The sequence below is a fragment of the Engystomops pustulosus genome, chromosome 7 (genome assembly GCF_040894005.1).
Source record: "Engystomops pustulosus chromosome 7, aEngPut4.maternal, whole genome shotgun sequence".
Classification (NCBI taxonomy): domain Eukaryota; kingdom Metazoa; phylum Chordata; class Amphibia; order Anura; family Leptodactylidae; genus Engystomops; species Engystomops pustulosus.
Window position 1 is genome coordinate 146,986,459 of NC_092417.1, and position 24,909 is coordinate 147,011,367.

The window sequence follows — 24,909 nt, forward strand, 5'->3', positions numbered from 1 at the left end:
AATGAGTGTGCAGAGCCGCAGGATGCTCTGAACTGGGAAACAACATTGGCTCGGGCTACCGTTGCGCGGAATAGCCTTTACTTCCACGTTGTGGCTACTCCACGCTCCAGTAGCCTCAGGCCACTAATTTACATAATATTGAGAAAAGCTTTTTATCCTATTATGCTTATTTGATTGATTAACAAAATATACTATAGGAAAGGGGATTTCAGCATGAACCTACCCGCGGATGTTACTTATTAGGTAGATCTGTGGTGGTAGGTTTCCTTTAATTTGTACATCCTTAAATATTGTGTTACATTCACAAGAGAAAAAAACAGGCAGATAATATGATATAAGTGCTTTTATTCATGGCAGTGAAACATATTCAGCATTTTTAACAAAAACATTTTATATTAATTATATTAATTCTGGGACAATATATTCAGTTTTTAATTGTTTTCTTTATTGCGAAAGGAAGTAGCTTATTTCTAAACTGTACGATGAACTTTCCGTTTTAAGGCGCGCCTAGCGCGGACCGGGGTTTGATCCTGTTCTGTTCCCCCATGTCCACAGTCAGTAGTGATACAGTCACATTTCTCTACATCGATGTAGTCATGGTCCACCTCACTGCCATCTGAGCATTGCAGCTTGACGCGCTTCTGGCTGGTCTGCACCTCCTGGCAGCAGGTACATTTATGTGACATAGCTCTGGCTTCTGCAGAGTACCTGGAGAAGAAAAAATGGCACATGTATCAGTTTTTATTTCACTCTAAACTCCTGCTTTTTTTTCAATAAAGTTCATGATTAAAGAGTAACTGTAAAGTTACTGACAAAAAAAAATGTTTTAGCACAGCTGGAGAGAGCCTTTGACAACCATTCCAAAGATATCTGTATTATGCTGCTGGCTTCACCCTAACCTTAGATACAGCTTGGTATTTCTATAATCATTTCTTATAAAATGATATTCAGCTATTTCTGAAGTGGGCGTCACTTCCTGGTTGTCACATCAGCTAAGGGCACTGAGGCCCGAGCACTGAAGGCTTTCATATTAATCAGGACAACATGTTTGTACTGGGTTGACCTGAAGCATGTCATTCTTGAGTTACATGGCGGTGACATCACTCAAGGTCCTGTGTCAGAGCACTAAGGGCTTTCCCATAAATCAGGACAGCATGTTTGTAATTGGATGACCTGAAGCATGTAATGTGTCATATGCTTGTGAATTCTTTCAATGTCCTGTTTTCTAGCACTCCTCTCCTACTGCCCCTCCCAAGAAGCTTCACCCAACCTCCTCACATCTCCAGCGATCCAGTACGGATTCCAACGGTTACCAGGAAGCATGGCAGAAGGAGAGCAGCCAGATGGACAAGGTAAAACCTCTTAGCTGCTTCATTTGGTGTCTGATGGCAAGGGTTTGGCAATTGGCATTGTATGGCATCTCTTACCCATCACCTTGCAATCATGCGCCTATAAATGGATGGGGAGGGGCTGGAGACAGTGATTCAGGTGTTTCCATCTGGTAAGCGATTCTTCCAACTATCCAGACATTTTGAATGGGCAATAGCATCACATTTGAATTAAAAATCCCAAGTCCTTACCAGTAATAAAAAAAAAACATTCAGATGCATGGATATAGATTTCAGATGCAGGTGGGTGCACCATAAATCTGTGATGATCATAATTATTTGATCAGTTGATCACTATTACATATACATGTGTTTTATGCATTCTAATCCAACCATAGGAAAAAGTAAGTGATGAACCACCACAATATTGCATATATTATTCAGATATTTACATATGGCAAATAATGTTGTATGTATCATTGATTTCCCCTATCTGCAGCATAACTTACATGGAGTAGGTTCCACATGTCCCATCACAGCGAGAAGTCGCCACCTTATTTTCTGAGCGGCAGTTATTGTAGACCATGTAGTCATAATTTATTTGGAGCTCACAGGAAGATGTCTTTTGAATACCTGCACAATAAACAATAAAAAATAAACAATATTATTTTTGTTAACATAACCAATGTAAAACCACCTTTTTATTTCTCAATTCATATTAATTATACTAAGGCCTTATTCATCATGTAACTCTTTGGGTGCAAAGATATATCCAACTACAGTATAATATATTGTTTACTAGCTGTATCTCACGCCGTTGCCCAGGATAGTAAATAGCTGCCAGTCTCTGTCAATGAATATCACTGAGTGTGTCTGTCAGTCTGTCTTTGACTGTCTCTGTCAGTCTCTGCCACTGACTGTCTCTATTACTGTCTGTCTCTATTACTCTGTCACTGATTATCATTGTCATTCTCTGTCAGACTCTGTCACGGACTGTCTCTATTACTGACTTCATCTGTCAGTCTCTTTCACTGACTGACTTTGTCAGTCTCTGTCTCTGACTCTCTGTCTCTCTCTGTCTTTCTCTCTCTCTGTATGTCTCTCTCTATCTCTCTCCATCTTACCTGACACATAAGCTGTCTTATACTCATTGGGGCATATTTATCAGAACCTCTGCGCCACGCCAGTCCCCACGTAGGTGCACTCGCTGCTGCCAGCGACTTTTCATATGTGAAAAGTTGCCGTCTTGGCTGCCTGGCGTAGGATAAACACTGCGCAGCTGGCTGCCCGATACATCCAGAGTCGGAAGCCTCTTGATGTATCCCGCTGCGAACATGCAGCGGCGGGGCTATCATATGCTGGCGCACGAGCGCCAGCGTATGATAAATATGCCCCATTGCCTATAGCAACCAATCAAAGCTCAGAGCTCATATTTATGACCTGTAGCTTTATATATAAGATTGCACTGATAAAAATACTTTATCAGTATTAGAAAACTCCTGAGCCCGAATACCCTCTGCATCCATCTAGGGAGCACCCCTGTGGCTCCTTAGTATGTTCAAAAAGGTTCATTTTAATTGTCCTGAGCTGGAATGGCCCAAGGTGATACTTTTGATAAGGGTGATACTGCTTCTGGTAAAAAGTTATAATCGACATTTTTTTAAAATTAAACACAACCCCTATAAATTACTGCATCAATAAAATCACATAATGAAAACCATAACTACAGTTTTTTCTATACTTACATATTTTACAACATCCGTTAGGTAAAAATTGAACAGTTCCCTGAAAATATATGCAAAAATAATTACAGTCTGATGAAAAAAATACAAAAAAATAAGAATGTATTGGATATAAAACATTTTAAACAGTGAAGAGTTTATCATTATGTGTAGTGTTTTATATAATAGGCTATTGTGCACATGTTGGCATCAGATATTCGAGACATAAAAAGGGCAATATGAAATCATTTTTGGGGCAACATAATTCCATTTGTAAAATCTTGCTGGTAGAACAGGGGAGATCAGACAACCTGATGTATTCGAGATCTCTCAAGTGTGAGATTTCAAGTTGTAAAAATGAGCTCACTTGTTCAAGTACAATTGGTTGGATACAAAAGTAATGTAAAAACTATTGACAGAAGAGTTATACTTAAAGGGAACCAGTCATCAAGAAGGTAATTTTTAGGTTCAGGTTCTGATAGCCTATGGCAGTGGTGGCGAACCTATGGCACGGGTGCCAGAGGTGGCACTCAGAGCCATTTCTGTGGGCACTCAGACCATCGCTCCAGGACAGAGTTCACTAAATAGGACCAAATCCACCTGCAGTCCCATGCAACTTAAGAGATGCTGTTTTAAAGCGACATTTCATTTGCTGTTTGGAACTGCGGGAAAAGTGAGAAGGTGTTGACAGAAGTACAATGTAGGTCATCCTGCTGGACCCACTATTCTTTCTCTACAGAGGTACCCTGGAGAGAAGCTATAATGAGGGTCTGCATCTGTGTTCCTTCTTTCAACTGTATTGGTGGCCTCAGGGGGTCAATACGATTGAAAGACGAGGAAGAACAGGTAGCAATAAGTTATTGCTCAAAATGTCGTGTTGGCACTTCATGGTAAATAAGTGGATTTTGGTTGTAGTTTGGGCACTCTGTCACGAGAAGGTTCGCCATCACTGGCCTATGGCATGTTCATTTAAAAAATGCCATATGAATAAATCCAGTGGTTTTAACCCCTTAATGCCAGAGCCACTTTTTACCTTCCTGGCATGTCCCAATTTTTCAAATTCCTGTGTCACTATAAGTGGTTATAACTTTGGAAAGCTTTAACCTATCCAAGTGATTTTGAAATTGTTTGACACCTTGAAATTCATGTTAGTTGAAAAATTTTGGTCGTATATTTTGCTTTTATTTGTGAAAAAAACGGGTATTTTATGAAAATTTGAAAAATTCTCAAAAATTTTTTAAAATGTTTTACTTTTTCCATACATAGTCATAACAGCAAATAAACTTGATATCTAACATTAACTGAATGTCCACTTTATATGGACATGGTTTTTTTTGCATCCTCTCATTTTTGTTATGGGGCTTTGAACTTTAGGTGCAATTTTTCACATTTTCATTAAAAAACTCAAAATCACGCTATTGAGGATCCTGCTCAGATTTCAAGTCACTTTAAGAGACCTTTATAAAAAGTAAAACTCCATAAATTACCCCATTATAGTAACTAAACCCCTTAATGTAAGTAAAACAACTTTCATGAAATTTGTTAACCCTTTATTTTATTTTACAGGGGATAAAACAAAATTGTGGGCAATTTCGAATTTTTCAATTTTTTGGTTAAATGAATGTGTTTATCAAAAAATGGACAAATTTTCAGAGGATAAAATACCAAAACGCTCCACAAACTTTGATACCCAATTTCTCCCGAGTACAACAATACACCATATGTGGTGCTATAACGGCTAAACAATCTTTCTTTTTTTTTGGCAATTTGGACAAATTATGACTTATTTACAAATTCGGCATTCGGCAGCCGGTGCCAGAAGCTGGACGTAGTACTACATCATGATGTGATGTAGTACCACGTCCAATGTCAGTAAGGGGTTGATCTATTACAGCAGCTTATTTTTAAATGAACATGCCATAGGCTATTGGAACCTGTCTTCATGTCAAAATTAATTCCATGCTGACAGATTCAGATTAAGGATTTCAGATAAATCTTTGTTGTGATCATAAATAGAGGCAATGGTAAATTATAATTTAAAGAAAGAGTTTGTTAAATGGTAATGGTACAGCAAGCCGACAGCTCTGATATGAGTGCAGTGGTCAGACTAGGTTACTGCAGATCAGCTCCCATTAATTTCAATGGTGAGATCATCAATATATTAGCCTAAATGGGTCTTGAACACAGATGGATGTGTCAGATTAATTCTATTCTCTATAGCAGTGGTGGTGAACCTATGGCACAAGAGCTCTCTGTGGGCATCCTAGCACACAGTTCACCAGACAGGACCTCTTCCCGTGATCCGAGGAAGCCCAGGACATGCCATGCTCCATTCTACTTTCAAGCACACCTCCTAGGCTTCCTGGGACTAGTTGAAATGTAGGAGGTGTGCACAGAGCTGGGTTAACATTGGCTTTTGCACCGGGACAAACAATTATTCCTCTTCAGGGGACCCTGGAGGGAAACTACAATGAAACATCAAATTTCTCAATTTTTTTTTCTGCTGTATTGGTGCCCTCAGGATGCTGATACGATTGAAATCTGTGACAGAGCAGAGATCAATAGGTCACAGCTTAGATTGCCATATTCGCACTTTGCAATAAATAAGTGGGTTTTGGTTTTAGTTTGGGCACTCGGTCTCTAAAAAGTTCATCCCTGCCCTATTAAACTACAATTTCAGCTTTTAGTACAGGATTGGTTAGGATGTTGATACTCACAGGTTCACACATGGCCTCATCAAAGAGAGGGCATGAGATATGTGAGACGGATGTGATGAATTGATTCTTTATGACAGAACAGCTGTACATGGTGCAGTTGTCATTTTCATCATGTAGAGTCTCTCCAGGCTGTAGATGAAAACAATAAAGAAGTATGAATCTAAAAGTAAGTACTGTATACAAGAGTCTGAGAACAATCTTGAGATATTAAATTTCCATTCTAATCAGGTGGCTTAAAGGAAATCTACCACCAAGATCAAGGATTTTAAACCAAGCACACTTAGATGTAAGTGTGTGTCCCCTCCACTCTTCTTTAGCTTCTTATTCCCTTGTTTTTACAAAAAAAGGCTTCTAAAATTATGCTAATGAGCCTGAGGGAGTTCGGGCTCCAAAGCTGTTAATTGAGCCCAGAGCCCCTCAGACTCGTATGCATACTTTTTAAAGGCCTTTTTTTGTAAATACAAGGGAACTAGAAGAAACAAAATGAAGAGCTGTTTTTAAAGAGGGAGTGGGGGCACACTAGCATGTAACTTTACTTGGTTTACAATCCTTCATCTTTTAGGTAGATGTCCTTTTATCAGGATCAGTTGACTTATGTGTATTGCCTGATTCTCCCAGATAGTTGATGTCGAGGGGAAGAAGAATTGTTACATTTTAAAGGTATGAAAATAGAAAGGTATGTAATATGTACATACCTGCATGAGTTGGTAAGTATTCTCCTGGCTTAGAACACAGTGGGTCTGCTCACATACCCCACAACAGTCTTGTGTGCTCTTCTTCAATTGGAAACCCTGTGATTAAGATATAAGTAGAATAATATATTATAAGAAATATTTCCTTAACCAAGTTATTTGCCCATATATGACATTACATATACAGTTTAGATTGCACTTACCGTGGGGCACTGTGTATTACATGGTACGTGGGTGCATTTTATCTCTAGCGCCGTTGAGTTGTTCTCACTTCCTGTACACATGCAGCTCTGGCAACTATCGGAAAACACTGGTGCTCCCGGCTGAAGAAACACAATGACAGGTGTGATATAAGTTAATAAACACTATGCAAATACAGTAATAAAATGAGTGAAATCAACCATTTCAAATAGTAAACATACATGTTATATCTCACAACAATTTTATAGTGTATACCTGTGTGGTTATACCATGGCTTGGAAGCAACATGTACTTCTAGACCCATCAATGCCTCACCCTCTCACCTGCTCCCTCAGCATTTGTGAAGTGACCACTTCCCTCTGTAATTTCAGTGCTGAGGGAGCAGGGGGAGGGAGACACAGTGTAACAGCTTGTAAAACCAGATCACAGAGGGGCTATGGCAGCCCTTCGGACTCATTAGCATAATTATAAAATGTGATTTTAGAAGGAAGGAGGCCATAGATAACAAATATAAGAAGATACCACAGCCACAGCCTGGATCTATGAGAAAGTGTCCCTGGTTTATCACAATGGATTTTGATGATAGATTTCCTTCAAATGGAATTTACAATAGAGGCTCCTTAAAGGAAACCTACCACTTGTAGTGGCAGGTTTCCGATGGCAATACCGGGCACCAGCTCAGGGTGAGCTGGTGCCGGAGCTTATTTTAGTTAGTGTTTTAAACCGCGGTATCGCGGTTTAAAACACTTTTTAAACGCTATAGCCGGCGCAGGCAGGTACGCGCTCGGCGCTTACCGTGCACGCGGCTCTCATTCACTTCCTATGTAGCCGCGCGCACGGTAAGCGCCGAGCGCGTACCTGCCTGCGCCGGCTATAGTGTTTAAAAAGTGTTTTAAACCGCGATACCGCGGTTTAAAACACTAACTAAAATAAGCTCCGGCACCAGCTCACCCTGAGCTGGTGCCCGATATTGCCATCGGAAACCTGCCACTACAAGTGGTAGGTTTCCTTTAAGGATTTCTCAGCCTTCCCTGAAATCAGTTGTCTTTCCATGTAATGAACAAATGCCATGAATCCCTTGTAGCTCTATCTAAATGATTTAAGAAATGAGTAGGAATGAGCCAGAGTGGTGAATCATGAAACCATATCAGAAAATGCTGAAACCTACCAAATATTCAGCGTTTCCATGCACACAGACATTCTTACGAACTGCAAAAGAGCAAAAGAGAAATATTTATTTTTTGACAAATAGACAACTGTTTAGTAATTGTGACCTAACCGGGAAATTTATTTCCCACTATAAATAACTTAAGTCTTAAAAGTTTATTAAAAAATTGGGAAAATGAATCCGTAGCCTTAAGCACTTAACCAGAAAATTAACAGTTTTCACCAAGATATGGTAAACATATTTAGCATTTTTTTTGTTTGCATTTTACTATCTATATTAAATAAAAAATCACTATAACCTTCAATTTTTACTCTAGCAACTAGCCTTTATTATAGACTGACATTTGTTAATTTGTTGGAGGATTTCTCTGCAGCAGTCAGATGACAATGCAACAGAAAGTAATATTAACTTCCATATTTTACTTAATATTTTATTAAAAGGAAACAGCATCATTACATACACAGCTGACAACATGGGGCGGATTAAGACCACCATGGGCCCTGGGCTGTATGAATATTATAGCCCCCTAGAAATGTGGTATTCACTTCCTACATATGGTACTAGAACCAAACTTTTTGGAGAATGGAGGATGAGTTTCTTCCTAATTTCAGTCTGCGACTGCAGGACCACTGGGAGACCTTCAAAGGTTCTCAATTGGCCCTTGTGTATATGTGTATTGAAAGCATACACAGATGTATGAGGATTTCATGGGTGAAGGTCCTTGTCAGTATAAAATTGGTGGGTGGATTGGATGGCCATGGAAGGCTTAGGCCCTAGGCTACCGCCCAAACCACCTATTTTATAGTCCACTATTGCTGACAGCAGATCATGCCACTGCTTATCTGCACAGAACATGCCCCTTCACCTCACTGAGTTATCCCCAGACCATTGCGGTCTATGGTATATGCGAGTTCATCGCATAACACTCGCGACTGTATAAGGGGCCTAACTTTGCTGATTTAGATCATGATAGAAATTGACCTCTCTGCGGCTCATGGAAAGATAAGATCACTTACCGCATGTGTACACAGGACAGCAGTGTCCTTCTGGAATGCTGCCAACCATCTCATAGCCAAGATCACAGTTGGGTGATTTTGTTGAGCATAATTTAGTGTCACATTCTGGATGGGGAAAAACATATTATTAGTTATACACACACAATTAGTCCTATGTCATTCCCAATGTCTGTAGATAATCCCATTACTTACTGCACACAGTCTCATTACAGCAGCTATCGGTGGGGCTGATCTGGATCTCGAGATAGAAGCCTTCCAGGGTGCACTTCAATTGTTTCAATGGTCTACATTCATGTTTCTGACAAGTGATTCCACTTCCACCCTCCCGGCAGACACAGTCCTGGCAGTTGAATTCAAACTCTTCTCCAAACTGTAAGGACAAAAATTTTGTATAGAAACTTATCCAAATATATTTAATGTATACTTAAAACAGGTCATGCAATGTGCCAAAATCCACTTTGATTCGGAAACCCATGCAAAAAAAAATGTATATATAACGTCCATACTTTGGGGTAAGCCTCATTTGCACACAGATTTGTCACTTTTAGACATTTTCTTAAAAAGTGAGTGGTGCTTGATGGTGTGTGGCCCCTTGGATCCCAAAAGCTTTACCATGAGCAGAAGTTCAAGGCCCCAAACCTGAGCACACCATTAACAATGCAAGTGCCGTATGCCCATCATTTTCCCTAGGATTGTCACTTCCCGTGACATCATCAAGGAGCGACGATCACAGTGAAAATGGTGGTGAGCACGTGCCAATGGCATTTATTGCTTTGCTGACTACATTTAAGGGGTTTGCACCTGCAATTGTAGCTGCAATCGCCACAATCTGGCTGCAGTTTGTGTCAGTAACTATGGCCTATAGCAGAAGTTGATAGCTGGAGTTAATTTTATTTACAGTTAAAAAGGCTAAATGTTCCAATAAAGTCTTTGAATTAAAAAAAAAAGGCAAACAGTTGCAATACATTTTAAGAAAGCTTGTCCCTTTTAATGAACCTAGGGTATCTTTGGCTGCTTGCCCACAAATGCCACAAAAATTGGCTTTGAAAACTGATTTTTAATTGCATGGTATGTCTTTTTACATATCCTCATGAACTTTAGTGTTTGAAAGATCTGTGAAAAATGGATGTCACTAGGACATGTTCTATTATTTAATGGATCTTTTACATGGTCTGTTACAATAACTACCATGCGCACTGCATTAGGTGCAGCCAAATTCTACCCATTTAAAAATTTTAGTAAATTTGCCTTAAAGGAAATCTACCATTTGTTTTTATGCATTGTGAACCAAACATACCTTGAGAATGCTGTAGCTACACTGACGCTGAAACATATATTATTAAATCTCTGATCTGGTTTTGCTCAAAAAACAATTAAAAATTCAGGACCTTGTGAAAGCTGGGTACAGACTGGCTTCCGTACATAAAAGAGCTGCCTGAATTGTCCAGACAGGACTAATCAACCTGAGCTGAATGACTCATACAAAGCAGCAGGGGGATTGTGCAGCGATTGATTACTTCTGCCTGTCAAGGACAACACAGTGATGACATATTCTCGGCTTATGCTGGGCAGGGCAAGGCTGAAGCAGTGCATAATTAGGGTAAGAAGAGCGCTGGGGCAGGCACAGGAGTGACAGAGACTTATTATCATAATTTTATAATTGTTTTTTCAGCAAAACCATTCAATTAAGGGATTTAACAAGATATATCTCTGCATCAGTGTCACTACAGCTTTCTCAAGATATGTTTGGTTCATATTGCATAAAAGCAAATGGTATACTTCCTTTAAAGTTTCTTAGTGCGCTGTGATTGATTATGATGGACTAAAAAGCAGTTTTACTTTTAGATAATTTTAAAAAATTTACAGCTGTGGAATGAATCCTTTTTGAGTGTGAGAATATTATAGTAAGAAGGTGTGAGACTTACGTGTCGTGGTATGTTGTCAGCACCAACACATCCTTAAAGAACAAAATACAATCATGAGATCCTGATACAAAAAGCAAATAAAGACTGAAGATTTCTGAATTATTTCCCAGATTACAGTATATGAAACCAAACCGATCATCTGCCTTTCCACCACTAATACCAAAATATTAAACCTCAATGAATTACATTCCCCACACAACCACAAGGTCATATGTGTATGCACAAGGTCATATGGGGTACGCTACTATGTGCACTGAAGCTCCATTAACCTGGGTTCGCATGCTGTTATTTTGCCACACCGCTTTCACAGAGATTACCTCGCAAATACAGTAGAAAGCATTAATTGTAACACTAGTGTGAAAAAATATAAAAAATTTAGAAAAATTCTCGATATCTTTTAATTGAACAAACTAACTAATATGCTGTTTCCTCTTACCACAAGTGTCCACGCAGACGTCCACTGCTTGACTAAAGGGGATTTTACCCGGTGGACAGAAGCATCCTTCAACGACACGATAATTCTTCTTAATCATAGCATCTTCTTCTGGACTAAAAGACAACAACAACTGTACTTTATGTCTTTACCTAGATATTCTGTACGTGCAACTGAATCATGCTAGTATATATTTTTGGAAAAACTCAGTCATCCTATTTCATCATAGAGAAACAGATCATTTTCCTATGAACTTACGTGGTTTCACATGTTTTTGATATGGCTGGACCACAAGCCTGGTAGACTTGGTGTGAAGGGCAGGAAATAGCTGCAATGAATGAAATCCAAACATTTCACATAGTCTGTTACTTACTTTTGGAAAAAACTATATGATTTTTGTAAAACTGCTATAAAAGTTAAACTTACGACATTCTGGAACTCGAGATCTCCAGTCGATGCAGACACCTTGATCTCCGCAGAGAAGGGCGTATTGCTGCAAGCTGGAGCATTCGATGTTGGAGTTTTCCACGTGGCAACTATCATAATTACAGGCCTTGTAAAAGTCATCTGGTGACACGATATTGTGGCACTTCTTGAAAGGTCTTTTTAATGAAAACCCAAAAAAAATTATATTTAGAGGAAGTGAAAAATAATATATAAATGAGTCAAAGCTGTAAAAATGAAATAAAATTCTTACGCTTCCAAAAGTAGGCCACATAACGGTGATGGTTTGCAGGGTGTTGCAGTAACGGTCGGGGGTACAGTTGGCTTTAGGTTACCGCATGTAGGTTTCCTTGGATCTGCCACAATCCAGGCATCAGCCATGATTTCACAGTTGGATATAATAGTTCCATTAGGTAATCTGCAGTCATCTTTCTTGTTATTGGTACAAGTACCTGCAGAAGTAGAGTGTATAATTCAATAATTCTACAATATCATTTATAAATATTCCATTTTTAGACGAGTTGTCCAAAAAAAAAAATTATAAAATGAAATGTAAATGGACTTGACAGGGGGACACAAGAAAACCACAAGAAATTCTGGGAGCAGTAGTTTAACCAAATACTGGTCAGAGTGAGGTTCCAGTAATTGAGAGGTCCTAGAATTGACTTTGAAAAGAAGACAAATAGCTAATTTTTAACAAAAATTTCAGATGAAAAATAAAATTATTACATGATGGTCAATGATTTTCAATAATATGATTTTGATATGATGTGATATGATTTTGATATAATATCATTTCAATAATATGATTTTCTCATGGTACATGGTATTGAAGCTTTTTTACAATTAAAGGTAAGAATCAATCAAGACACTTTACATTGTTTAAGTTGTAGTAGACCTAAGACATATGACTGCACGGGGATGATGACATATGATCACTCGGCGATCTCCATCAGTTCCATAGAGATTATTGGAGCAGAACGGTCATGCTTGGCCGTCTGCTCAATTAGTCTGAGGAGTGGGTCGGACCCCTTGTTCTCGCGATCTGGAGGGGTCTCAGCACTGAGATCCCCACTGATCAGGAATTTAGGCCCTATCCTGTGGATAACCCCTTAAAGAAAATCCACCATCAAAACCATCAGAGACATCTACCCATAGATCCAGGCACCGTGACTGTGGTAATCTTCTTATATTTGGCCATTGGCTAATTCCTTCTAAAATAATCCCTCTAAGTGCTATAGCTACACAGGCTGTTACAGGTGTCCCCCTTTCCCTGCACTGCTTGCTGCTGATAGATTACACAGGCAGAGGGAGGAGGGAGTGAACAGGGGGATGGGTAAGACATGTTCTGTTCAGTGTAACAACCTGTGAATCTGAAGCACTGAGGGGCTCTGGTAATGCTCTCAGAGCCCTCCAGGGTCCTTAGCATAATTTTTAAAGTTGATTTTAGAAGGGAGGAGGCCATGGATAACAAATATAAAATGATCATCACAGTCACCGTGCCGTGATCTATGAGTAAGTGTACTTGGTTTATTATGTTTGATGTTGATTTCCTTTAAGTTATGGTAGTTACTTCTTCAAGTGACCAGCTTTCATATTAATGGAATTTTCTATAGCTTAAATTCTTGAAAGAAAGCTCCATATGGGTAATACACTATTTTCTTTTTCATAAATCTATCAGGTGTTAAAAAAAAGGTTTTATTTCGGTAGAAACATTGGTAAATGAAGGAATTTACTTGAACAGAACAACTCAAGGCTTTTTTAATTTATATATCAGGAAAGAAAGTCAATAATATGCTGTAATCAAAAACTTACCGCATTGTCCTTGTGTGTTATGTCCAAAAAGTCTAAAGGGCAAATTAACGGAGAAGGATAAACCATTGTATGTGATATTGGCCTCCAACTCTGGGATCTCCACAACATAATTTATTCCAGATGTATACACTTTCACTCCATATTTCTTGTAGGGTAAACCTACTACATCTTCATTTACAACAACCTGCAGACACATTTATAGAATAAATGTAATATTAGTGTTTAAAACTTTTAATATAGAATAATAAACAGTTTGTGAAATTAAATAAATTGGTCTACAGACAATCTTCTAGTAGAAATCATATTGTACTTCTTTTGGCACAACTCTGGCTCTTTAGCCAACTGTAAATACTAACAATGCTATACCAAAATTACTAATGCTTTACAGATGTTTCTGCTTCTACTTTATAGAAATCCATTACCCCGATATTAGTGTTTCATAATCCATCAAATGTATTCTTGATCCATCCTACCTGTAAACTTAATGGTGCCAAGCGCGCGGCTTTAATGCGTATAATCTGCGTCTCATGCCTGACAATGAGATCACGAGGACAAGAGACTCGGTCTTTGGCTCCACAGTCATAGTTATCAATGTATACACCAAAGTTGTCAATTCTCTTTTCAATCTCCTCCACCAGGGTGTAGGTGCAGTTGCCTTGAAAACTATAATAGGTTCCATCAAAGGTGACATAATGGGGATCTCCCCAGCCTGTGCAAACACCTAAATAGAGAAATGAATATTAAGCATTAGTTACCAAATTTAGACTCTAGATCATATATTGATAGCTAGAAATATATATGTTGCATTAATTTTCCAGAACAGAAACACTCACAATCACATTCCCAGTGCCAGCAGCAAAGGTCATCATCTGGTACTGGTTTTGGTGGACGCCCATTAGCACATGTGATCGGAGGTGGTGGCTCACACTTGAGTTCAATGATCTCAACTGTGTTGTTTTCAAGACATCTAGCCATGGTACAGTTACACAGAATCCAGGTTTCATTATGCTGGAAAAACATACAAATTAGAAAAGTCCCATTAGAAAATAAATGTCTGTAGATTTGTCTCATCTATTACAGAAGAGCACTTATTAAGTGTGGGTGACTATATAGTATACGTACAAAAGCATAAGAGATATTCATATTAATCAAATTCCAACAAAGCTATAGTGCATATAAAGAAATATTTTGTATGAATATTTCCTTATTTGTATTCACTTTTTGGGTATTAAAAGATTTATCCAGAAAAGACATTAGGAGGATTCATGATCACGTGGTCTGGTTACTTGGACTTCTTGACAATTAAAATCTCAATTCAAACAAGAAAGTCTCCACTCAAACAAAAAAGTCTCAAAAAGTAGTACAAGAAAGCACACAATGCAAACCATGTTCCACATTATTCTATCAATTCAACAGTGTTATCTATGACTTAATCTGGTTTGCTACATGGTTATCCATTGACTTAAGATCTTTGCAGAACTGTCATCAAAAGGAAAGGACTAAACATTTTCTTTGCACCACTGCCAATTTGGTTGGATCCATTCTTCACCATTTGTAGGCTAATAAGAAGGTATTTCCCATCATCGTCTTCTTGAAGTCATTTCCATTAAAGGGGTTGGCCAGATTAGTGAAACGGGAGGTAAATATTGCTAATATTGCTTTTACAAATACAAAAAGGGATTTTGAGGGGCATTTCATTATGGTTTAATAATAAAGTCCCTGATGTTACGATGATTTCAGAGTTTACTGGAGTAAATGGGGGATAGGCACATATCACAGTGGTTATTGATGGATGCATAATTTTCTTTGAGTCACTACTTTATGGCTTTAAATCAGGGGATTTAGTAAGATATTTACACCTTACACACACTTTAAAGCTAGGTAAGCATTTAGTTTAATTATATGAAATCTATAATCAAAATCTAGCATGATAAACCAGGGACTCATAGATCCAAGTACCGTGATTGTGGTAATCTTCTTAAATTTGTTATCCATCGTCTCCTTATTTCTAAGAGCAACTTTACAAATTATACTAATGAGGCTGAGGGGCTACCCTAGCCCCTCTTTGATCTGGTGTTACAGGCTGTTAAACTGTCTCATCTTCTCCTTTGCTCCCTCAGCACTTCCCCCTCCCGTTTCCTGCTCAATGCACAAGGGGGGAGGGGGAGGATTATACAGTGTAACAGCCTGCCAATCAAGATGAAAGAGGGCCTAGGGTGGCCCCACAGGCTCATTAGCATCATGGTAAAAGTTGATTTTAGAATAAAGGCGGCCATTTATAACACACATAAGAGGATTACCATAGTCACAGTGCCTGGATCTATGAGAAAGTGCCCCCAATTCATCATGATGGATTTTGATGGTAGATATCCTTTCCCGGGAGACATATGATTGTTTGAAAATGATATAATCTATTACAAGCACCAACAAATATTTCAAATTTATAAACTATTGGAGAAGGAGCATTGAGGTCAAATAAAACACAAAGAAAAATGTTAATGAGACAGGAGTTTTAAATGTTGAGAACTAACAAATGGTTTGCAGGAATAAGAAAAAACGCTCTTTTAATTGAAACCACATAACTATTCATTTAAATTTTTTGAACAGAATTTATTATACTCCAGTTGACTTGCATAAGAAGTAATTTATGGAGAACACTAAATGTAATAAATGTGAGAGATCTGAGGCAGAGTTTTTACATATGTTATAGAATAGCTTTTCAAATTTTTTATTTTCTTTTTAATTGCACATCAGAAATATTCCATATAACTTTGACACCAAATATTTGTGTCACTATCTTTGGTTTGGTGGAAGATGAAGAGTCAAAAAAACTGTTTGGTAGTTTAGTTGTTGAAATGATGAATTTGGCATTTGGCACAGTGGTATAATCTAGTGGAGACTGGAGAACCATGATTAATAATTCCCACTAAGGACCTAACCACTAGGTACCTTCACATTACTGTTTGAAGAAATTATTGTGGTACAGAACAGTACTATTTCAGATCTTCATAAATATCTTCATAAATAAGATCTGGACTTCTTTTAGATAACTTGATGTGACATGGTGGTCCCTCAATAAAATATTGAACTCATATAGGACTTCAGCTTGAAAAATAATGCACATAAGAAGTTAACTCACCTCACGATATGGGTCGAATGGACAACCAGGTCTTTGACTTGTTGATGGAACGATAGATGTTGTAGTTGTAGACTTTGTTGTAGTTGTTGTAGTGGTAGTTGTTTTTGGCATGCTAGTGGGAGTACTTTCTGTTGTCGTGGTGGTTGTGACAGTTGTTTGTGGTGTTGTAGTACTTTCTGTTGTGGTGACAGTTGGTGGTGTGGGTGTACTTTCTGTTGTGGTGGTTTTGACAGTTGGGGGTGTGGGAGTACTTTCTGTTGTGGTGGTTTTGAAAGTTGGGGGCGTGGGAGTACTTTCTGTTGTGGTGATTGTGACAGTTGTTGGTGGTGTGGGAGTACTTTCTGTTGATGTAGTGGTTGTGACAGTTGTTGGTGGTGTGGGAGTACTTTCTGTTGTGGTGGTTGTTACAGTTGTTGGTGGTGTTGTAGTACTTTCTGTTGTGGTGGTTGTGACAGTTGTTGGTGGTGTGGGAGTACTTTCTGTTGTGACAGCTGGAGGTGTGGGAGTACTTTCTGTTGTGGTGGTTTTGACAGTTGGTGGTGTGGGAGTACTTTCTGTTGTGGTGGTTGTGACAGTCGTTGGTGGTGTGGGAGTACTTTCTGTTGTGGTGGTTGTGACAGTTGTTGGTGATGTGGGAGTACTTTCTGTTGTGACAGCTGGTGGTGTGGGAGTACTTTCTGTTGTGGTGGTTTTGACAGTTGGTGGCGTGGGAGTACTTTCTGTTTTGGTGGTTGTGACAGTTGTTGGTGGTGTGGGAGTACTTTCTGTTGTGGTGGTTGTGACAGTTGGTGGTGGTGTGGGAGTACTTTCTGTTGTGGTGGTGACAGTTGTTGGTGGTGTGGAAGTACTTTCTGTTGTGGTGGTGGTGACAGTTGGTGGTGTGGGAGTACTTTCTGTTGTGGTGGTTGTGACAGTTGTTGGTGGTGTGGGAGTACTTTCAGTTGATGGTGGTATTGGAGTACTTTCTGTTGTAGTGGTTGATTCAGTTTCAGTAGTAGGACTTAACGTGGTTGAGTCGCAAGGCCATTGATGAAAATGTATCTTGCATTCATTGCTGCAAATTATTTTATAGCACCAAGGCTTATTTGCAATACCAGTAACAATTATTACACCTGGAATTATAACAAAGAAAGGAATAAAAAAGAGTAAGCATTCTACAGTCCATAGTTATTTGTGTTATAATCAATTTATCATTAATTCACAAGCAATAGAAAAGGAGTTCAAAGTTTATGAGGATGTAATAAAGAAAGAAACTCGAAGAGTACAAAGCAGTTTTGTAAAATGCCGCTACAATCAATGACAATATATTGTGGTGCCAATGATGGAAGTTACAAATAGGCTTAAAAGTACTATTGTACTTTTAACAATTTTACCACTGTAAATCTTTCAACATTGTTCTGCATAAAGGTGGTCCCCTACTTAAGAAAACCCGACTTACTGACGACCCCTCATTACAAACGGCCCTTTTGATTTTGGTAATTTACTGTTCTTTAACCCTAGGCTACAATAAACAGCTGTAACAGTTATCAAAGATGTCTGTAATTAAGAGTTATTGTTAATCCTGGTTCTTATGACAAACCAACATTTTTAAAATCCGATAGTCATAGGGACCCAAAAAATCATTTTTGCCTGGAGATACAATTATAAAGTATATAGGTTCGACTTACATACAAATACAACTTAAGAACAAACCTGCAGAACCTATCTTGTACGTAGCCTGGATACAGTCTACCAGACATGCTTTCCCTCCAATATCCCCCTATGGTAATCTTTAACCTTTCAATTACAGAATTAGCTGTAAGTAAGGTACTCTGAGTAAGGTACTAGATGAAAAAGGATCTCAAGATTTAAAGATCTCAATTGTATTGTATTGTGACTGCATTAAAAGAAGATGTTACTGGATATATCACTTATTTTTGTAAGCCTTGTACCTGGGGATAACTTACCTGGTGGATATGCTGTTCCATTGTACATACAGACGCATTCTGTCGAAGATGTGATGATAGTTTCAGAAATAGTGGGGATTTCTGGTGTTGTTGTAATAGAACTAGTGGAGGGCTTTGCTGTTGTTGGACTAGTTGATGAAGGTTCATGAGTTGTGTATTCAGATGTAGAAGTAGGTGGAGTAGGGGTTGTGGTAGTGGACTGTGATGTGGTGGTTGTAGTTTCAGTTTCTAAAGTTGTGGTTGTTGTGTATTTAGTAGGTGTGTAAAGTGTAGTAGTTGGCGCGGTTGTAGTTGTACTGGTGGGAGTAGATGTGGTGGTGCTAGCAGTTGTAGTTTCAGTATTTGAGGTTGTTGTATATTCAGTAGGTGTGTACACTGTAGTAGTAGTTGGTGTAGTAGTTGGGATTGTGGTAGTAGGGGATGCGGTGGTAGTTGTAGTTTCAGAAGTTGTAGTTGTTGTGGGTGAGGTGGTGGTGCTAGCAGTTGTAGTTTCATAAGTTGATATTGTTGTGGGTGAGGTTTTGGTGCTGACAGTTGTAGTATTAGTTTTGGGAGTAGTCGTACCCTGACCTGGTAAAATAGAAATAAAAACAAAATGAAAATCAAATGAATTTTAACATGACAATTATTATGGTATATAAAACCCATAGACAAACCCATACAGGACTTTGATGAAAGAAGAGAGAAAAGGCAGTGTGCTCTTGTTGATTTTGGAGGGAGGAGGTGCAAGTTACAAGAAGCTATTTCTGGAAGTCCTATGACATAGCAGATGTTGTGCTCAAATTTCTGCCAAAGATTCTTATTTTTTTTAAAAATTTAATTGATCTTTCCTCGATCTTGATCAACTGTATGTCACAGACACATCTCCTAATGGGAAATACAACTCTGGGAGGTAAATTGGGCATGAGGGATGAAGGAGGAGAAATGGTCTACACTGAGCTGCTTTAGACCAAGGGATAGAGTCTAGTATTAGGATTTATTCTTCAGTATTTTCGATAAATAGAACTATCCCTGTTTTCTCTTGAGTAAATAGTGCAGCATTAGGATGACCAACAAAAGACTACTCTGCTTTATACTATGCTGCAAAGATGGAGTCTACTATACTACAGTGTGTGAAGTTTAGATACTGCAAGCTAACAAGTGTTAGTGGACTTACAGTTAGGATATATTTACATGGCGGTATGCCCACTGGGCGGAGAGGAGGAGGAGGTGATCCCTACCCCTCCACAGAAAACAGCGGCGCACGGCCACACACACGGGAAAAGATAGAGCATGCTCTATCTTTTCCCAGTGTACGGTGCGAAACGGTGCCACCGCCAATGCAGTCTATGGGAACGTATATGCAGATGCAAATTTGCGGCGGCATATACAACCCCACAGACTGGCGTGTGAATGAGCCCTTATGTTGTATAGAGGGGCACACTTACAAACATAGGGCACCACCGTAAATACTTAGGACCCTTTCCATGACTACAGTCAGTTTTGAGTGTATTCATTGAGCACTGCCGGCAGCTAAACAGTACAATGCATATATACATATGTATACACACACACATTAATATAGTCTATACACAAGGCCCATTCACACACATGTACACAATAGTGGACTGAGTAGCAGAGACTGATGTTAATTTAAATTTAATGTTAATTGTAATAATTACCACTGGGTTCACTGAGTATAGTTGTACTTCTTGGTGTAAAGATGGAAACAGACTCTATATGAAAAGAATAGTAATGCTGATTATATAACAGGTTTAAAGTTAGCAAGTTAACTCATTTATCTGGATAACCTTTAAAAGCTGTATAAACTTCTTTTTTGATTGTTCCCATTTAACCAGTTTCCATACATAAAACCGTAGTAAAGCCGGTGATACGGGGATTCACAATTTATTTTGGAATAATCTTTTAAAAATCTTTTCCATGTAAAGAAGGTTAGACACATTACTCTGGAACATATTACCACCTGCGCCTTACCTGAGCATGTCACTGATTACACACTAATGTCTGACAACTGTTTCATTGTTATTACTGATACAAGTTATTTATCTAATGAGATGTAACTTTAAATGTTATAAAATGTATGTATACCACTTTTTCTGAAATCTTTTCACAATAAAGAATGATAAACAAAAATCTTTTCCAATATGTGATATGAGGGGGTTCATCGCTCTTGATGTCAAGTAAAATACTTGAAAATCTCTGGCCCTGCTGGAAAAGGTCACAATAGGAAATATTCTATAACATTTTACTAAAGGGCCCATGACTTGCAACGCTTATAGTGATGCAACCTATGATCAAAACAAGTAAGTTTTAAATGGTTTCAGTGATAAAAAGGGGTTGGCCACTTTACCTCATGTACTTTGTAATGTGTGTGTAAGTGTCCGGGCAGGAGGATATTAGGTAATTTACCAATATACATCTATTATAAGTTCTGCTCTGCTTTCTTGATATGTAAAGTGAAGCCTCCTGTATTTTACTTCATCAGCCAGAGATTCCTGTCCATAAAATGTGATCTCTATCTGTAGATGAACAAACACTCTAACAGGACCTTATGATAGTATTCATGATCAAGATCAAGGTCCTGGCAGGGTGATTGTTCATGGACATATAGGGATAACAGACCCTCCATCCATAGATGTATATTGGTAAATTACCCAATATTCTGCTTCCCCACACTTACACACAGAACAAAACATATGATAAAATGGCCAACCCCTTTATCCAAATAAAGTTAAACAATTTCATGAAAATTAATTTTTTATATTCCACTTACCGGTAGTTCCATTTAAAGCTGTAAATCAGAAATTAGAAGAAGAGAGTTAGTTGAGCAAAATACAGTAGTACATGCAGATACTAAAACTACATTGCACGTTTCAAATCTTCAAGGTATCAAAGTATCATAGCAGATAAGGCTGAAAAAAAATGGATCCATTAAGCCCAACTTTTAACCTTACATTGTTGATACAGAGGAAGGCAAAAAGAAAAAAATCCTATAATCTTGATATTAATTCGTCCAGAAATATTCAATTGTCAATTTGGTTATTGACATGGAAATTTGACATTTGCCTATTGTACTAATCCAATGACCAAAGTAAAATATGCTTGTAAAGAACATCCAATGCTTTGGAGGAACCTTTATGTCCTGCATTATTTAGACTCCAACATTGTGTAATGCTTAGTTTTACCTGCAGGGGTGCTATAGGAAAAGCATGCTAAGCTTAAAGGGAACCTACCCCCACGGATCTACCTATAAAGGTAGATCAGGTGGAAGGTGCATCTATAGGACGTGAGGATAGTTAAAAGTTAGTAAAATATTGCGGGGATGTGAGGATTAGCCCTTAAAAGGGCTATCCTCACATCCTATAGATACACCTACCACCTGATCTACCTTTATAGGTAGATCCGTGGTGGTAGGTTCCCTTTAAAAACTTATTGTTAGTTAGTTGTTTTTACACATTTTTTAAAGACAAAAGAGGTTTTACCTTTGTTCTCTAGAAAAAATGCTCCTGCAAAATAGTAATACTTATACTGCTGTCAGACCACCACCTATCCGACTTTATCCCCTACCATGTAGACAGGAGATAGTTAGTATTTACCAAATACTAGATTAAGCGTTAAAAAATGAACAAAACAACAAGTGTACTCTAAAATCTTTAAAGAATATCCATAGTAAAAGAGGTGGTAGGTCCATCAAGCAAGAGGTCAGAATGCAAGAGCTGTGCCAGCTTATCCTTTAAATAGAAATGCACTGATTAAAACATCTCAGTACACTGGTCCATACGTTCACATCCTAATCATTGAGCATTTTCTAGTTTTCAAAAACATGCATATTGCAATAATTTATCCTGTTCCTCCACAAAATGAGTCTTACTTGTAGATGTGGTCACAGATGTAGTGGTCGTTTTGTTGGTTGGAGTAGTTGTGATGACAGTAGTGGGTGTAGTCTTGGAGGTGGTGGTAGTAGGCGATGTACTTGTTGTACTTGGTGTACTTGGTGTGGTCTCTGTGGTGGTTGTTTGACCTAAAATATAAGTAGAAATTTTAGAATACCATGAATCTTGTATATGTTCACTTAAAAAAAACTAATTGGTCATTTCATGTTTGCATTTAAGAAACTTATCCCCAGAATAGATCATGTTTTATAGGTGTTAAAACTTATCATTTTGATAAGGATCCCCTAAACAGTTTGTACATAGTAACATGTTACTAAACCATACTTTATTTAATTTAAACCTTTTCAATAACCATTCAAATTCTGTTTATATCGTCCAAAAATAGTTTCAACTGGTTTTTTCTTTGTAATAAAACAAAAGAGCTAAATAGAAAAGGAAACTTTTACAAATTCCACACATAAATGTTGCTTATTGTTCCATTTATTATTCTTACTTGTAGTTGTGGTCACCACTGTAGTAGTTGTTGGCCTTGTTACATTTGGAGTAGGAGTTTCTGTGGTGGTGGTTGTTGGGTATGTAAGTGTAGTACTGATAGAAGTTGTTGGAGTCTCAGAGGTGGTTGTTGTTGGTGATACAGTTGTGGTTGTAGAGGATGTAGTAGTTTGAGAGGTTGTAGAGTAGCATTCAGGAGGTAAAGGACGGCAGCAGTATACACTGATCTCATAGTTGTAGCACACTGGCATGAACCCAATAAGATCCTTGTTGTTACAGATGAGTCCAGTGGAGACATCACAGGTCACCATCTGTCCCAGCTGGTTGAGTGGTACATCTGGATATTTTTCTGCTCTGCAGGAAATGTTCTCTGGTCTCATATCCCCCTCACATACTATAAGTCCAGCCTTCACAATGTTCTCATAGGTCTCAAAATCTCCTCCATTAGGTTCATTTTTAGGAGTACTGACATCAAACCATTCTGACCAGTCACACTGAGGATCACAGTTTATAGGGGCTAGAAAAAATAAAGGAAAAATAAATCCATGTGTACAAAGCATGTACACAATAGGAGTCCTGGGGAATACATCAGAGTTTAGCCTTCATTCTTTAGGGACTACTAGTACAAATATCAGAGACTCTTATTCGTGAGATCTCCCTTCTATTCTAACTTTAAATACATATACTATACAATCTACTATACTTTAAAGTCCTATTTACTTTTCTTCATGTAATAAACTCCATAGTTCATAAGAATCCATAGTCTACAGGAGTCTAGTCCATAGAAGTCCATAGCATTTGGCTACTCTTTACCTGGAACAGCAGTGCTTGGGAGTATCCTACCAATGCATCAATGTGGGGTTCACCGGACCAATGATCTCAGAATTACTAAGGATCTTTGGCAGTCCTATATAACAGCAGAGTACCCTGGCAGTGGAGTATGAAGAAAATCTTGTTTTGTGGGACTAACTCTAATGGCCAGATTGTGGTACCAAAGGCAAGGCACTTTATGCACGTCAAACCCATTTATATCACTTTTAGAAAATCTGAAACCAATAGACTTGTGTAATTTGAACCTTGACTGTGAATGATCTGTATATTATAATTATTTTCTGTTGTATAAGCCCCTTTTTGTACCACAGGTTCATAAGCTCAGAGTTAGCAATTGAATAAATGCTTTACTCTATAAACTATATTCTCTGTAAATGAGACATATAATATTCCTCATTAGTGAATTATGTCACAAAATTGTCAAAATTGTGACCTTCAACCAATTAAAATTTTGACCTTTGCCTATTTTACTGACCCAATGACCAAAGTGAAAGGTGCTTGTAAAAAACATCCACTGCTTCGGAGCACTTTTTATGTATTGATTTGAAAATTGTAGTGAATTCAAGAGGATTTAAGCTTAAAAAAATACATCTTGTAAATTGATTCACACTTTTTTTTTACAGACAAAATTTATTTTTCTTTTTTTTCTCTAGAAATAGTATTTTCTCAAAATAGTATTACTTACGCGTTGGAGTTGTTTCTTCAGTCTCTTCAGTTGTACATTCTGTGGATGTAATTGTTGGTGGTAAAGTTGTCGTCACTCTTGTAGTAGTGGGGTTAGTAGTTGTTGCCTTTGATGTGGTTGATGTGGATATTGGAGTTGTAGACACTGCATATTTAGAAAGAGAGAATAAATAATTGGTGGAGCCGACATTGAACATTATCAAAGATAATGAAATAGTGAAATTTAGAAGATTAGGCAAACAAATTGTAATCAGTATGCCACTGAGGATTGTGTTGCAATCCAGGTATTTCTTTAGACTATGGAGCACCATTTCACCACTCATCCCTCTTGCACTTGATATCATAGTACCATGGCTCTTAAAAAAATCTCTTTTCAGTATGGCGGTATCTTTAAGGCTAATACTAGTTGACTAATGGTGGAATATGTGGATATGATTGTTCATTTATTTAGATTATGTGGTTAT

At 38.1% G+C, this 24,909-nt stretch overlaps 1 protein-coding gene across 2 annotated transcripts in view; it reads right to left on the bottom strand.

Annotated features, from left to right (window-relative positions):
• Window positions 1–344: 344 nt before the first annotated feature.
• The window catches only part of LOC140070975 (mucin-2-like), a 66,676-nt gene continuing 42,111 nt past the window's right edge, over window positions 345–24,909 (bottom strand). Inside the window, exons 44-67 of one of the 2 annotated variants that reach the window (XM_072118129.1) lie at window positions 24,447–24,590; window positions 22,932–23,447; window positions 22,417–22,566; window positions 21,319–21,336; window positions 20,207–20,260; window positions 18,546–19,115; window positions 16,600–17,711; window positions 14,294–14,468; window positions 13,934–14,181; window positions 13,461–13,644; window positions 11,899–12,097; window positions 11,628–11,803; window positions 11,460–11,529; window positions 11,205–11,317; window positions 10,769–10,800; window positions 9,036–9,213; window positions 8,844–8,948; window positions 7,828–7,868; window positions 6,662–6,781; window positions 6,462–6,557; window positions 5,767–5,895; window positions 3,074–3,113; window positions 1,838–1,961; window positions 345–708 (exon numbers count right to left, since the gene is read on the bottom strand). In XM_072118129.1, coding sequence (XP_071974230.1) covers window positions 471–708; window positions 1,838–1,961; window positions 3,074–3,113; window positions 5,767–5,895; window positions 6,462–6,557; window positions 6,662–6,781; window positions 7,828–7,868; window positions 8,844–8,948; window positions 9,036–9,213; window positions 10,769–10,800; window positions 11,205–11,317; window positions 11,460–11,529; window positions 11,628–11,803; window positions 11,899–12,097; window positions 13,461–13,644; window positions 13,934–14,181; window positions 14,294–14,468; window positions 16,600–17,711; window positions 18,546–19,115; window positions 20,207–20,260; window positions 21,319–21,336; window positions 22,417–22,566; window positions 22,932–23,447; window positions 24,447–24,590 — 4,832 coding nt within the window. In that variant the 3' untranslated portion in view covers window positions 345–470. The remainder of the gene's footprint in view (window positions 709–1,837; window positions 1,962–3,073; window positions 3,114–5,766; window positions 5,896–6,461; window positions 6,558–6,661; window positions 6,782–7,827; window positions 7,869–8,843; window positions 8,949–9,035; window positions 9,214–10,768; window positions 10,801–11,204; window positions 11,318–11,459; window positions 11,530–11,627; window positions 11,804–11,898; window positions 12,098–13,460; window positions 13,645–13,933; window positions 14,182–14,293; window positions 14,469–16,599; window positions 17,712–18,545; window positions 19,116–20,206; window positions 20,261–21,318; window positions 21,337–22,416; window positions 22,567–22,931; window positions 23,448–24,446; window positions 24,591–24,909) is intronic. The other variant, XM_072118130.1, reaches the window with a different exon arrangement.